The 14,731-nt window shown below is 40.9% G+C and overlaps 2 protein-coding genes across 3 annotated transcripts; both read left to right on the top strand.

The window, feature by feature from the left end:
• Positions 1-186: 186 nt before the first annotated feature.
• LOC129361852 (regulator of G-protein signaling 21-like) lies at positions 187-3,525 on the top strand. Its single transcript, XM_055033003.1, has 4 exons — positions 187-461; positions 1,180-1,241; positions 1,335-1,501; positions 2,633-3,525. Exons 1-4 carry the CDS (start codon positions 409-411, stop codon positions 2,897-2,899), a joined length of 549 nt encoding a protein of 182 aa, XP_054888978.1. The 5' UTR covers positions 187-408; the 3' UTR covers positions 2,900-3,525.
• Positions 3,526-4,849: 1,324 nt separating this feature from the next.
• On the top strand, positions 4,850-14,570 carry ro60 (Ro60, Y RNA binding protein). 2 transcript variants are annotated; one of them, XM_055032990.1, is made up of 9 exons: positions 4,850-4,919; positions 6,816-7,407; positions 8,444-8,664; positions 9,605-9,751; positions 9,832-9,969; positions 10,051-10,167; positions 10,423-10,539; positions 11,401-11,547; positions 12,248-14,570. In XM_055032990.1, exons 2-9 carry the CDS (start codon positions 6,834-6,836, stop codon positions 12,398-12,400), a joined length of 1,614 nt encoding a protein of 537 aa, XP_054888965.1. In that variant the 5' UTR covers positions 4,850-4,919; positions 6,816-6,833; the 3' UTR covers positions 12,401-14,570. The 2 variants fall into 2 exon arrangements, with proteins under 2 accessions (XP_054888965.1, XP_054888966.1); XM_055032991.1 differs by lacking the exons at positions 11,401-11,547; positions 12,248-14,570 and adding an exon at positions 10,574-10,886 and having other exon boundaries at positions 10,423-10,471.
• Positions 14,571-14,731: the final 161 nt, after the last annotated feature.

The following is a 14,731-nucleotide window of genomic DNA, read 5'->3' as shown; positions in this document are numbered from 1 at the left end:
GAAAAAAATAGTAACCTGACACTAAAAATAGCACAGACCTGAAAGGTAAGTCAATTGACACAGACGACTATCAATCAGTTTACGCTTCTAAGAATGAGGAATGTAGTGGGTGTGTGGCAAGGTGTGTTCTAAAATTAACATACAAGAAAGAGCAGATCCTTAGATCCATGCATTCATGTGGCTCCTTGGAGGCAGATAACAAAGGGATATCATTCTGTAACCAATAATCTAACAAGACATGCATTTGCACGATGCTCTGGGTCTAGTTACCCAGTCAGCGGACTGAAAACCGTTGGAGAACGATAGACATCCGAGACCTGACTGGATGTTGGAGTGATTCTTCAGAGGACTGAGCCGCATCAGGCACACCCTGAGAATCATTCACTCCTGAGGTGATTCAGTTCAACCATGTATAGATTCTTTAAGAAGAAGCCCCAAGCCGTGAAGGACGCAAAGAAAATGTAAGTGCATTGTATCTGGAGAGCTTTAAGGCTGGTTATTGTGCGTTCGTACTCTTGGTTTAAGTCAAGGCTCTGTAACCTCGACAATCCACATTTTCATTTTTGTCCCCAGTCCAGCTAAAGTAAAACTTGTTTACAGCTGCAAATGTTAAACTAAGGGTTTGAAAAAGAGGCAATTTAGACTTGTAGGAAATATTTACTATTTGAAATTTAGTAAATAGAAACTATTTACTAAATTTCATGGCATGTGGGAAACACATGTTCTTTTTCTTACAACAAATATGGCAAATAAACACTTCGGGGTTCAAAATCTTACGACAAGCATTAAGATCTGGTTATGAGTCACTCTTTATTCAAAAACACTAAGTGTGCAAGAGAGATGTGTCCAAGTCAGCTTTTGAGTAAAAAGGTCACTGAATGTTTGTACTGATTTTTACTATTATGTTAAAATACATTATGTTGTACCTAAAATGTTCTATTTCAAGATTTCAATTATTTGGTAAACGTTTTGTAATTTGTATTAGGCACCTTGGACAACTCTGATTTGGAGATATCACATTGAGATTTCCATGAATCGATTACCATTGATGCAGATCTGCTGTCTTTTTGCCATTTTTTTACTAATGTTGTGTAATGCTGCTCTTCTGCGGGGGGTTTATTTTGTGCCCATCTTTAAAATGGACACAAAATAACCCCCCCGCTCTCTCCTTCTTTGCAGACAGGAAACATATGAAACAAACACGTTGGGAGACTCCCTTGAGACGGTCCTTTCCCAGAAAAGTAATTTCCTTCTTCTTTCAGGCAGTTCAGAACCAATGTCATGGTTGGCTACTGCCGTCTTCATAATGCAGCTCTGTTCTTTTCTGTAAAAAGGCGGGCGAAGTGCTTTTCGGGATTTTCTAAAGTTGGAGTTCTGTGAGGAAAACCTGGAATTCTGGCTCGCCTGCAAGGAGTACCGGTCGTTTGACAGTCTGGAGGAGCGGACACAGATAGCGGCGAGTATTTATGAAGAGTTCGTCAGGGAGGGATCCCCCAAACAGGTGAGGATGGTTCATCTGATGTGGACTCATGCAACCAAATGTACAGTGTCATACAAATGTATATATACACATAAACTTTGAAGGTTTAGTTAGGTAAAGGCACAACAAAGATCAACATTGTTCAGTGGAGTTATATTTGATAGTCAATCATGGCTAAAATGATTCATAATTTTCAATTTCTTCCTTTTTCAAATAACATTTTCAGAACTGTGGCATGTCGATGTGTGGGTTGGTACTTTGCAGGATCACCTTTAGCTGGAATTAAAATTGTTAGTCTTATTGGCAGCTATTAAGTAACTTTGAATATCAACCGACATTTTGAGACTTTTCAGCTTTTAACAGGTTTCCTATCCAATCTTGTTTTCTTTCAACCTTCTTCTAAGCTGAGCCTGTGGATCTCTGCAGCACCATCAGATTTGCTGCTTCTCTGATTTATCGTTTTCTTAACCGGCTTTACCATTTCGTTGGACGGCCATTTCTTAGTAGGTTTGATGTTGCGCCATCCTCATTCCATTTTGAGTTAGTGGATTGAACCAAGCTTGGCATACTGTTTTGAGAACATGACCCTGCTTTAAACTTTCCCATTGATAAGGGCAACGTAATGGGCCATTATGTCGTCACTGATGTTCTCTAACAGACCTCTGAGACCCTCATAGAACATTGGGAGGTTAAACTATGCTAATTAGTTATCTATTAAGACATTGATTGCACTGGATTGTATTTTGACGGATTAAAGTAAAGGGATAGTTACTCATTGACAGGGTAAAATATTTAAATAAAGAAGCCCCTAATTAAATGTCACTCTTAAAGTGTACTCATACCATGTAGATTGGGCCTAAAATAATCCAACCGTCACTATGAAGCTTATTGGAAATTCTTCTGTTAGCTGATTGGTTGAAATTCTACCAAGGAAATTAAACTCGGTGGGAGAAACTCCCACTGAAGGGAGATGAGAATCAAACGAAATTGTGTTGGAAACTTTGTGTTGGTCTGTCACATTAAATACTCATAAAAAATTGTTTGGTAAAAGGTCAAGGGAGCATGGTTACTGTTGAATTGTCAGCACAAAGTGAAGTGAGACAACTTTTGCAGTTTCTGTAGCTCTATGTAACCAATGTGCTGTGTCTGTAGGTGAATCTGGATTCCTACACGAGAGAAACAATCAGACAGAGTCTGGAAGAGCCGGGGTCGTCCTGCTTCGCCGCGGCAGAGAGGAAGGTCTTCATCCTGATGGAGAACTGCTCCTTCCCACGCTTTACCGAAACAGAGCCGTACAAACTCTTTATTAACTCCATTCCGAAACACAGAGGTCTTAAGAAAAAGCGCGAGGCTGTGAGAATAAAGAGCCCTGTGGAGGATTTCAAAGTGAACCCTCTGCTCCTGGTGAGCAAGGACTGACTCAGTGTGTGCTGCCGAGAGTCTGAAGTGTTGCCCAGACAGACTGACAAAGGGCTGCGGGTCAAAGTGCTGCACAGGCACTTCCTCATCCCTCAAATCTTCACAGTAGATTTCTGTTAGACAAGAGAGAGAGAGAGCTGTGAAAAATGACACCGAAACGAGTCAGCAGCAGAGATAAGGCTCTTGCTTTTAATATGTAGCTTCTGTCAGGGACAGAATGTAAATATGTTTTTTATTATTATTGTTATTATTATTGGTCTGCACAAATGACTTGTAATGAAATGTATTTTTTTAAGCTTGCACTATAACAGTATTTGTGAAAATGTGAAATCGTCCTGTCTTGTATGCATCATGTAGCACATGGATTATTTCATGATAAATCACGTGATTTTTTTACGCCACCAGCTGCGTGGAGGTAACAAAAGTGCAGCCTTCATGCTGCATCTGGTGCGCTACTGCCACCCAGTGGCCGGAGCGCAGTAGCTCAGTGGAGGTTAACCATACTTAGAGTGAATTTTTCTGGCAACTTCTGTATATAAAAAAAACTCACATTGTTGGCATTTCTTTCTTTCAGTTTCAGTGTTTTTTTTTCTTGTTGCCTTTATTTTTCATTTTCTTAATGTACAACCTGATTCCATAACTTGTTTTATTACTCATGTTGATATTAAAACAATGACTTCACAAATCAAAGTTTGATGAGAGAAATAATCTACCAGAGATTAAATTGTCTTTAAAACTAAAAGTCTAAATACAGAATGACTTTTTCAGTCCTACCAGGCCAAATCTGAGGTACCCAGACAAATCAACTTTAATTGATCTTTTTAGAAATCGACATCATGAATTATTGTAAATGAGACATAAAACATACTTTTTTACAGATGATTTTGTTTTATTATCTATTTTGCCTGTAAGAAGCTGAAAAAGAGCTCAAATTGGAGCAGAGGTCGACCTTCCAGCAGGACGTTGACCTTAAACATGCTGCCGGAGCTGGAACACAATGATTAGATCAAAGTATATTCATGTGTTGTCCTGGTCAAAGTCCACATCTGAATCCAATTGAGAATGTGTCGCAAGATTGGAGAAAATGTTGTTTACAGACACTTTTGCACCCATTTGTAGGTTATACTTAGGTTTAATAGGTAGCCTGGTAAAAACTGACCACGTGTTCTATGCTTGGTTCCATAAAGAAGGTTTGGTTTCTGGGCTCTTGAGAAACTGCTGCTTAATGGAAACATGGACTCTGTATGTAATGTGCCATTTTGTAAAGCTTTCCAGAAATTCCCTGAAATGTGAACAACCATCCTCCCCCGAGAAGAGAAAGGTTCCGAGCTGAACAAGGCTGTTAATGTTAATTCAATATTTGGAGGCGAGGCCAACACAAACTAAAGGGCTTCATTTCCGCTGCCATTGCTAAAACTATTGCCACAGGCCATACGCAGTAGTTTTAGTAGTTGCAAAAACAGCTCATAAATCAATGTCATTGTTCAGAACTCCTCTCACTGTTTGCTGATTGGTTGTAATTCAACCGGAGAAATCAAGCTCAATGGGAGAACGTTCAGAAGAAGCATTGTAGAGAGATGAGAATCAAGCAGAATTCTGTAGGAAGGCTTTGGCCAGGCTTTTTTGTTTTTGTTTTTAGCATTTGAGGTTATGTGTAGAGATATGGTGTTATTTATGTTTTTATAAAGGTATGGTTATGAATTGACTTGCAATAGTTAGGGTTACTGTTTGGGTCAGGTATAAATGTGATGACTAAAATGAGTGAAAGTCAATACAAAGTCCTAATACAGACAGAAGCATGAAGTTATGAGAGTGGGAGGGAGAAAGAGAGAGAAAGAAAGTGAGAGGCAGCGGCAGAGCGAGAGATAAGATGGTGTGTAGTGTAGTATGTGACAGTATCCCAGCATCCACTGCGCCCCACCCTCTTTCTCCCCCCCCCGATTACGTCACTGCCAACCGGAGGGGAGGCCTCGCTCCATCAGGCTGCATCAAAACTTTCCCACTGTGCAAATACCTCTTGGTAAGTATTTGTTCAGAATTTATCGCTAATTATTTTTTTTTTTAAGACCAGCATCATATGTGGGCCGTGAACCGGGCGGTGTTGTTGGAGGGCGACCAGCCTCCTGCTAGCTCCGCTCTCGGAGTCAAGGTGGATGGAAAGTGCTGAGATTGATCTCATAGTTTGGGATAAAGGAGACCGCGGCTAAAAGCGCTCGGCTGTTTTGTTCTGTTGTTATGAGTAGGGGGCATATGTGTCGCGACAGAACTACCGTAAAAAGCAGTTTCGTACGAGCTTATTATTGTTATTATTATTTTCATTTTCAACATTTGAACCAACCAAACCATCAGAGCAAAGCTTCGGTTCTCCGCTGCCTGGTTAACTGGGTTAGTTACCAGAGCTGGGACTGGGAATGTTAGCTTAGCATAGATTCGGACGCTAGTTAGCAGGGTGGGCTCTCTGAAGTTGACAACTTCGGAACGGCGAAGCCTTCATCCATCTCCAGTGTGGCTCCTCCTCGCTGTGTTTCGTCTATCATCAAGTCATCTAATCGGCTTTAATCTATTTCCGTCAGGGCTCGGAGGCAGCGAGGAAACGATGCTAGTGTGTAAAAGTCAGCGACAACCTCCCGGAATGTGGCAGCTCCGGCTATTTAGCAGGATGAATACACTCTTGTTTCTCCCCCTGCCACAAACACACACACACACACACACACACACACACACACACACACACACACACACACACACACACACACACACACACATTTTCAACGAGAAAGTAAATTAATATCTCAACATGTGCTTGGTGGAGATGCACCTGAGTGAAATGGCACATCCTGCTCCTCATCAATTCATTAAGAAAATCTGCAATTATTTTGGTTCTACTCATCAACCAACAGCATGGACGATTTCTTCTTAAAAGTTTTCATAAAAATAACATAAAGGTTGCAGACAAATTTTTTTATCTTATTGCAATATTTTAATCCCTTTATTTTTTGTTGAATTCAGAGTTATTTCTTCTTTAAAAAATGTCACCAAAGCATATTTGTTTTTCTCTTATGGGTCTTATGGTAGACCTTAGTAAAAAAAAAAATCAGAAACTGGTATTGGCAAAAAAAAAAAAACAACAAATGTAAATTCTGCACTGAACGGCACATCCAATGTAAGTGCCAGAGCCGACCCTAGCCTTTTTGGGGGTCTATGTAGATTTTCAGTTGGGGGGGCCCTTCTTATCAACATGTCAACACCACCTGTGTTTTAAAATTCCTAAGCTACTCTATGTGCGTGACTTACTTAATACCATTTGCATCGTACTGGTGTTATTTTGGTTGCTGATTTTAACCGTGCAAGACTAGCAAACTAAAAGAAAAAAGTATATTGAGATGCAGAGCGGTATTTAAATACGTCACATTATTTTAATCACTTGAAAGTAACATCAACTGATGAACACAAAATTTATAGTAAACAAGTCAGCAAGTTTGATTTGTTTCATTTTCCTAAAAGTGGCCGCAGCAAGCAGCATTAAGATTAACCTATTATTTGTCTAACAACTATAAAAACAATCTAGAAATATTTATTCAGTGTGTAATAGGATTTAGTTTGTATTGTTGCAATATTTTAATCCCTTCATTTTCTTTTGGATTCAGTTATTTCCTTTAAAAAAATTACCAAAGCATTTATTGTGCTCTTGGGGGCCCCCTGGTGGTATGTGTGTCCTAAGCAGCTGCTTAACTCACATAATTTCTTCTTTGGTCGGCTCTGGTATGTTGTACTTATTAAAAAGTAGAACTTTAAAAATAAGCAACATATCCGAACGTAAAAGTATGCGACGACCACAAACCAAATCAGAGACGCTGACCAGTTATTTCACCTGACATCGTGTAAATCATTTTTATTGTGCCCTCCTCTGACCCAGGCCTTCTCCAACACAGCAATGGAGCCATCAGAAAACGCTACCAGTAATCATGCCCTGAACTCGACAGGCGCAGAGGGCTCATGGGAGATCAGCGACAAGACCAGACTGTGCCGCTTCCTCTGCTACGGTTCAGACGGAGACATCTACACCGCCAGAGAGCAGGGCCGCGTCTCCACGGAGACCGCCGGAGCCCTGCTGTCGCTGCTGCAGGACGGGAGAGGCGCAGAGGCGGTGGAGGAGGCAAAGCGGTTCGCCCAAGGCGGCCGCGCCGTCAGGCCGGGGCCGGCCCTCTTCGCCCTGGCCTTGTGCTCGCAGCATTCGGAGCTGAAGACGAGGCAGGCGGCTTTCAAAGCCCTGAGGGAGGTCTGCCGGGACCCGGCCCACTTGTTCTCCTTCGTCCAGTACAAGAAGGAGCTGAAAGAGGGCATGAAGTGCGGGATGTGGGGGCGCGCCCTGAGGAAGGCCGTGTCCGACTGGTACAACGAGCAGGACGCCCTGAGTCTGGCTGCGGCGGTGACCAAGTGTAAACAGAGAGAGGGCTGGTCGCACCAAGACCTGCTGAGGCTCTCGCACACCAAACCGGCCACAGAGGGTGAGTGAGGGGCAGACATTTTGGGAACAAAGGCGCTCAAATTAAAAAAATAAAATACAAAAAAAGGCACCCTGTGTGGAGTTTGGAACTGCTGCCTGTTGTAGCAAAACACCAGCTGCATCTCCATTAACCAGAAAATTGCGCAAATTGAATTGACAAAAATAAGTTCCAAAACAAGAACAATTTCAAAAACAAGACATTGGCCTGTTTTCAGTCTTATAAAGTTTTTCAATGAAAAGCTTTTTGCACTAGGATGAGGGGTTTTTTTCAGCTATATGAAGATATGCATGTTTCACAAAACTTGCAATGAGAAACACCTTTTTTCACATCAAATCACATAATCAACATCCAGACGCTACTGCTGGCAAAAACTACAAGCATGTTCATGTAACTGCTTTCTTCCGTCTGTGCCTTTATTATTAATCGCTTCATGTGTGACTTTAATTTAACTTCTTCATATAAAAACGCAATTACAAAGGTACTATGATTATTTTATTTGTTTAATTATTTTACGTTATCAGAATATTGACAAAGATTTGCACACATCTGTAATGTAAACGCAGCTACTGGTAAAAAACAAAAATTCAGAATGTCGTTTTGTTTTTGCAAAAAAGCTTGTGCTCCTTCACTGCATAGTGTCTCTAAGGGCAATATTGCACGTCTCTCAAAATGGATCATTTAGAAATAGAAATGCAATATATCAATAGAGATAATGTAAAGTTGATCGGCCCTGTCAATAATTAACACAAGTTTCCTTTTGTAGCAAGAGGCTCAATCATTTTTCTTTAACTATAAAGGCTAAAAAGCACAAACAATAAGCTAAATTTGACAAAAGAAGCATATGTGAACCATTTTTGCATCAGCTGTTTCACATAGCCGATTGTTTGCTTAGAAATACATTATAGTATTAAGAGCTTGAAAACAATGAGCTGCTTTTTTTTCGTTAAACGCTTGTGGTGAGCGAGAAACGTCAGACATCAGCAGCGTTCCACGTTTTGACTGTTAAATAGTGACAACCAACTCTTTGTGTTTCCAGCTGTTGCCTTGATCAGCAAATATGTAACAAAAGGGTGGAAGGAGGTCCAGGCGGCTTACGCGGACAAGGAGAAATCGGAGGAAGTGGTCAAAGTGCTCTCCTATCTGGAAGTGTTGGAAAAGGTCAAGCACAGCTGTGACGAAGTGGAGGTCAGCGGTTTAATAGAGGAGCACAAGCTGGAGAGGGAGCAGCTGCTTACAGACCACCTAAGGTCAAAACAGGTACAGTATGCTGCTTTTCTTTGACACTTTCATCAGGTGAGGCCACGTCTGCAGTTTCCACAAATTAGATAGAAAGGGGAGATGTAACAGAGATTTATCAACCTACACGTTTTATAACAATGAAGCAGTTTTATAGCCGATACGGTGCAACGGACTTAGTAAGCTGGAATAGAGTTTGAATAAAATCCGCATCCAGCGATGAGGATTTCCCTTTTTACTTGTCTTTAGTTTTTGAGATACAGCAAAAACTTCAGCACATGAAGCTCAATATTGGGTCAGGAGCTGTAATCCTGGGGATTTGTGTATGTTGTACCTCAAAACATAAACATCTCAAAATGTCATCCGCATCCCCAAAAATGGCTTTAAGCCCCCAGTAGACGTTCACTATCACTTAACAAATCACTGTTATGAATGTATTTGAGAGCTAACACTGTACAATACTGTTCAATCCAACATTTAAATAACTAGATTCAAATGATGTCTATCATTGACTCCAGAAGACCACCGGGTTTCCTGGATCGGGTTCCTAACTGGCAGAAATACTTTATGAAAACCCAAGAACCGTGAAAGAATCAAACAATGAAGTACTGAAATGGCCAGGATCCAAGCTAACCCTGATGTTGAAATTGGCCATCTTGGAGTGTTGTTCTTGCAGAAATGGCTTCCACACCGACAATTCTGTTAGTGCTTGGATATGGTGCGTTCACTGACCAGACGAAAGATAAAATTTCTTAGCTTCCATCTCACTCGTTGCTGGTCAGGGTTGTTGATAAGAAAATTACATGAACCATTCTTTTAGGAAGGTGACGATATCAAATAAACCTAAATTTTGCCGCTTAAATGGTACTTTGTAAAGTAAAGAGAAAGTTGTACCTCAAAACATAAACATCTCAAAATGTCTGTATAAACGTTATTTCTTCATTTTTTTTTTTCTTTGAAGGTGTGGAGTGCCCTGCTGAAGGAGATGTGTCTGCATTCCATTCTTAAACTCCTGGGAAAGATGACGTCCAACAAACTTCTTGAGCCACGGAGCGCGGAGACCCAAACCATCTGCGAGAGACTTCAGAACGAGTCGTCGCTAAAGAAGGTACCGCCATAAACATCCTCCAATGGCGTCACCGTTTTTCTGCGCTGCACGTGAAAACGTTTCCATTTTCAACCCTCCAGGCCAACATCCACCCTTTCAGCATCCTTTTGGCTTCAGAAAACTATAAACGAGGTCAAGGCTTCCAGGGAAAAACAAAGTGGGAAGCAGACAGTAGCATCCTCAAAGCCATGGACTGGGCTTTTTACACAAGCTTTCTGGTGAGTTTTCTGGGTCTCAGAGTTCCTCCTCAGCCGTCTGCTTCTTACTGAGAACATGGCCACTGTCGTTCCATTCCTCAGAACGTGGAGCCCGTCGGGAAGCGCTTTGTCGTGGCTGTAGACGTGGGCACGTCGCTGACCAGCATCGTCCCGGGAACGGCGATTAGCACGGCGGTTGCAGCTGCAGCCATAACCATGGTGAGCCTGGAGCAGAGTGAGGGAGACTTTACACTGTAACAGAAGGAACCGCTGCGTCTGCCGACTGGGCGCATACTGGGAATTTCTGGCAAATTCTTTGCACGCCATGTTGGTCCACAGGGCCCCTCAGAGGTCATTAGCCGGGGAAAGTGACATCACAAAATCAAACGGAAGAATTTCGTTTGTATGTACTGAAGAGAGGCAGAGTTAGATTGGTTGTTTTTTTAATTTATTTTTTATGTCTGTTTGCTGCAGATTTTTGCCCGGACAGAAGCAAACACGCACGTCCTGGCCTTCTGTGAGGGTACTGTGGTTCCATGCTCTCTTTCTGCAGATATGTCTCTTGCAGAAGTAACTGCTGAACTGGTTAAGGTAAGATGTACAGCTGTTTTCTCTCTTTCTGCAGGTGTAGAAGCAGACCTCTGGTGTGTCCACTGGTCATCTCTATGCTGTTTCTGTCCTCTTCTTCTGGTTCCTGCTTCCCTTTAAGACATTTTCCCCTTTCTTTTCCATCTGCAATATGTCGCTGCAGTGTCCCGACTGCATAATTTGTGGATATCTTGTTAGTCAAAAAATAAACACTGTTAGGTGTCATGTTGTTTTGTACATCCTGTGTTCTGTCATTTATTGATTGATTATTTGATATATTTGTAGCAAAAAAAATTGTGCCCCTATTTCATTGTGCTTGTGAACACTGTATGGAAATTTACAATGATAATAAAGACTTTACTTACTTACTTAAACGTTAAAAAAAACTTCAGTGTTGCTTAATTGAAGCAATTCTGCAAAGACAAATGGGTCAAAATTCCTCCAGTGTAGAAGATTCATTATTATTTCGTCCAAAAACTTAATGCCAGTTGTTGATTCCTAGGCACAATCACTTTAGATGGTTTTCTTTATCTAAAGCATCATCTTTAAACTGTGTTTTGTATTAATTCTGGACATTTTTGTCTGACATTTAAGTTTGTTTGCTCAAAAACATTTAAATGTAACCAATTAAAAAGCAGAAGAAAGAAGAAATTGCACTCAGTGCCATGCATGGGCAACATGTCAGCAGAAACCGAGGCGCTTTGCTGCCCTCAGCAGGTCACTTATGGTAATTGAGTGCCACTCTCCTGTCTGAATTGAAAACTTGCTAATTTCCCACCCTGGCTTTGTTTTTTCTACCCCACCACTGTTGCCTGTTATAGTTAGCCTGATGGCAGATGTTTCTGCTGAACTTTTCTCTTCCAGTTCCCCAGCAGCAGCACAGATTGCACCCTTCCCGTCACATGGGCCACAGAAAATGGGAAGTCTGTAGACATGTTCATCATTCTGACCAACAACCCGCTGTGGACATTTACAGCCAGCCCAGTGGAGTCTCTGAAGAAACACAGACATGTAGGTTTGTCTCTGTGAGACATTTTGATCTTCGTTCAGTTCTTCTCTACCTGACTATGTCAGCTGAAGCGTTTCAGTGCAACTAAGGTACTTTTGAATGCGTTGCTGCTAGCATCAGCAACATGTGTTCTACAAAGTTGTCTCAGATTTTAGATTAACAGTAAATTCTCTGTAAACAGAATAATGTGTCCCTCCAGGATGTTGTGATGTGTTTTTGCTATTGTTGTGGCCAAAAGCGACTTATTTTGCTGCATCTTTTTCAAAAAAGCTGTGGTCTAAGTTGATAAGTCTAAGTTCTATTTATACTAAATACTGCATAAAAAATATTATCCGATTAATTGATGAGAATGACTTATCAAATAATCGATTACCAAAATAATTGTTAGCTGTGGTTTTACTGTGTGGTTTTCTTTTTCCACCTCTTCTAAACATGTTACTGTTGCCAAAGGTGCACTACACTGCCCCTAGTGTCTCGGAGAATTCGGGCTGCAAAAGTTGTCAGTCTAATTCCATGCAGAATGTTAATGCATGAAGCATAAATGTAGATTCACAGCCAACTGAGCTGTCTTTAATTTCACCACACGCAGAACTCCATCTAACGGCGGCCTTTGCTCATTTTAAAAGGCCTCTCCCTACCCCCCCACAAGCCCGGAGATTATGGGTGTTTTTCAAACATTCTTCTCTTCCTTCTCAACTGCAGGCGTCAGGCACAGATTCTAAGCTGGTGATGTGCGGCCTGACCTCCATCGGCCACGCCATCGCAGACACAGAGGACAGGGGCTTACTCAGCATCTGCGGCTTTGACCTCGGAGCGTTCAGCGTCATCCGGAACCTCGCCCTCGACCTTATCTGACCCGACCCGACCCCATCCAATCCAACAACATCTGAGGCTTGCACACGCAGAGTTCTGGAGTAGCTAATCTCCCTCTTAAAAAGAAATAAATGCTGACACTTACAATTCCAAATTTTTGTATTCCGTTGAAACAAAGCGTCCAGCAGGCTGGATGGTTCTTTGGCGACGTCACAGAGTGCCGATACAGGGTATGCTGCAGGTAGCGCAACTACACAGCAGGCCAATTCTGGTTCTGGTACTGGTTCTGGGTAAGACACTAACATCTCTCATTTCCAGCTAGAAGATAAAGTCAGAATGTTGGGTTTATTTTAAGGTGGATTCTTGTAATTTTTGTTTCTTTCTTTTTTTTTTCTTTTTTTTTTTACTCTGGTAGCAGGTTTGAGGTAAAGTAGGTGAATTGTGAAGCTGGAGCTAATTTTATGTAGTATGTTTATAAATTATTAACCGAACTATGGGAAATGAAGATGAGAGGACAAGAGGAAGCACCAAAATGTCCAAAGGATAATCCTCTGTTCTGTCATTTTTATGATTTATTTAGTTTTTATTTGAATACTAACATTGATTCATTTTAGAATGTTTTAGTTTCATTCCTGTTTAGTCCCTCTGTCACTTTTATTATATCAGAGTAGTACCTCTCTTTCTCTCTCTCTCTTTTGATCTACTGTCCTGATTAAAAGTTTACATCCACTCATCAGGCACATAAATGCCACAATAATTCAGAGCTTTTATTGTTTCAGTCTGTTGGAATGACTGTTTATAAAAAAAAACAATTAAGTGCACAAATTTGAATGTAACGTGGATTTTCTTTAGTCCACATGGTCCATAGCACATATAATCTGCATAAGCAAATATTACTGGTTGCTTTTTTTCCTTGAACTCTGGAGTTTTGATGCAATGTGGATCAGAAAAACAAAATCATGTTTTTCACATTTTATTTAAACTTAACTATCCAGGAAAGTTTTTAAACATTTGCTGTATAATCAGTATACTCTGGAAAAAACTGTGGTTCAAACGCATCCCTGGAACACTAAAATTGAAGATGTTCAAACCCATGATGGGTGGATGTCAAGTTCTGACTGGCACTGTATATCAGGGTGTTCCCTGCTTTTTGAAGGAGTGTTTTCTTTTTCTTTTTTCTTTTTTTTTTGAGCAACAAAATTATGCAAATGTCAAGGACTTTAACAGATTTTGATGAAAGTTGAGAGAAATTGGCTCGGTTTCTCATTTTAGTTAGAAATCTATGCATTGCCATTAGGTAGGGTTGCACCAGTTGCAGGTTTCTTGCCGATCAATCGATATTCAAAAAGCCTGATTCCAGTTTTGACTGTTCAAATTTTTTTTTGTCGGAAAATTGGCAAAATATAGCATCAAAATCACTGAAGTTGGCAAAAGCTTGGTGACTGCAGTTCACCACGCATGCTCTGATGTGAGCTTGTGGGCAGGACTGTCTGGCCTCACAAAGAACAAAACGTTTTCACATCCTTGCGAAGCTAGATAAGATCAGTTTCATATATAAGTATTGGCTGATCGGCTAAAATTAAGTCAACCTGGGCCAACTTCTTGGTGCACCGCTACAATTAGAACAGTGCTGTATTATTTCAAGATTAATTGTAGCTGGGTAAGAAGAACTGTTCTCCATGACTGAATCTGCTGTATCTTTAATTTATTTTCAACAACTAACAACTGCAACTATTGTGGAATAAATCAGATCGAATGTACCTTTTGAAGTCATGAAATTGTTTAGATTTAAGCAATCTGATTTCTATTTCTCCATTAACTGACCCCACCATGCTTACTGTGTCAGTCGCAGAAGCATTCAAACTGTAGGAATTACAGACGTCGCTCACTAAACTCGTCAGTCATCCTGGTGTGGTCCTCAGTATAACACTATTCTCAATCCTGGAGCTGTGAAGGCAATATTTACTTTCTTTCCATTATAGATTTAACTCGTGTAAGTCTGACATAACTGTTCCACAACTGCTGCCGCTACGGCATCTGTAGTCTTCACAGGAGAGAGTAGAATTGTGGAGTTGTTGTTCACGAGAGATTCTCCACTGTGCTTCACTTCTTTTCCGCCATACTGTCTGTTGTAGCGACTTGTTACATGAGTATTTTGATTGTAGTGACACCATAATCCCTTCCCTAATAAATACTTATGCTGCTTTTGAAACCCTGTGTTCTTGTCTCATGAATCTCTGCATAAAATTTAGATTTAAGCCATCTGTGTTGCCAACTTCTGAGAGGAACTTTGAAGTAAGATGACGGAAGTCGATTTTTAACAAAATGTAAGGTGTTACTGAATGTAGAGAACAAAGTGGCTGAGTTAAGGAT

Source organism: Poeciliopsis prolifica, unplaced genomic scaffold, assembly GCF_027474105.1.
Source record: "Poeciliopsis prolifica strain line A6 unplaced genomic scaffold, Auburn_PproV2 SCAFFOLD008, whole genome shotgun sequence".
NCBI classification, from domain to species: Eukaryota; Metazoa; Chordata; class Actinopteri; order Cyprinodontiformes; family Poeciliidae; genus Poeciliopsis; species Poeciliopsis prolifica.
The sequence above is the reverse complement of the archived record's forward strand: the minus strand, read 5'-3'. Positions and strand labels throughout refer to the sequence as shown.

What these genes read in the sequence shown, in the direction of transcription:
- LOC129361852 (XM_055033003.1), top strand. Translation starts at nt 409, where the DNA reads ATGTATAGATTCTTTAAGAAGAAGCCCCAAGCCGTGAAGGACGCAAAG. An exon ending in GTGAAGGACGCAAAGAAAAT is followed by an intron (nt 462 to 1,179) that starts GTAAGTGCATTG and finishes CCTTCTTTGCAG; the next exon opens with ACAGGAAACATATGAAACAA. An exon ending in GGGAGGGATCCCCCAAACAG is followed by an intron (nt 1,502 to 2,632) that starts GTGAGGATGGTT and finishes CTGTGTCTGTAG; the next exon opens with GTGAATCTGGATTCCTACAC.
- ro60 (XM_055032990.1), top strand. Translation starts at nt 6,834, where the DNA reads ATGGAGCCATCAGAAAACGCTACCAGTAATCATGCCCTGAACTCGACA. An exon ending in CAGCTGCAGCCATAACCATG is followed by an intron (nt 10,168 to 10,422) that starts GTGAGCCTGGAG and finishes TGTTTGCTGCAG; the next exon opens with ATTTTTGCCCGGACAGAAGC. An exon ending in TAACTGCTGAACTGGTTAAG is followed by an intron (nt 10,540 to 11,400) that starts GTAAGATGTACA and finishes TTTCTCTTCCAG; the next exon opens with TTCCCCAGCAGCAGCACAGA.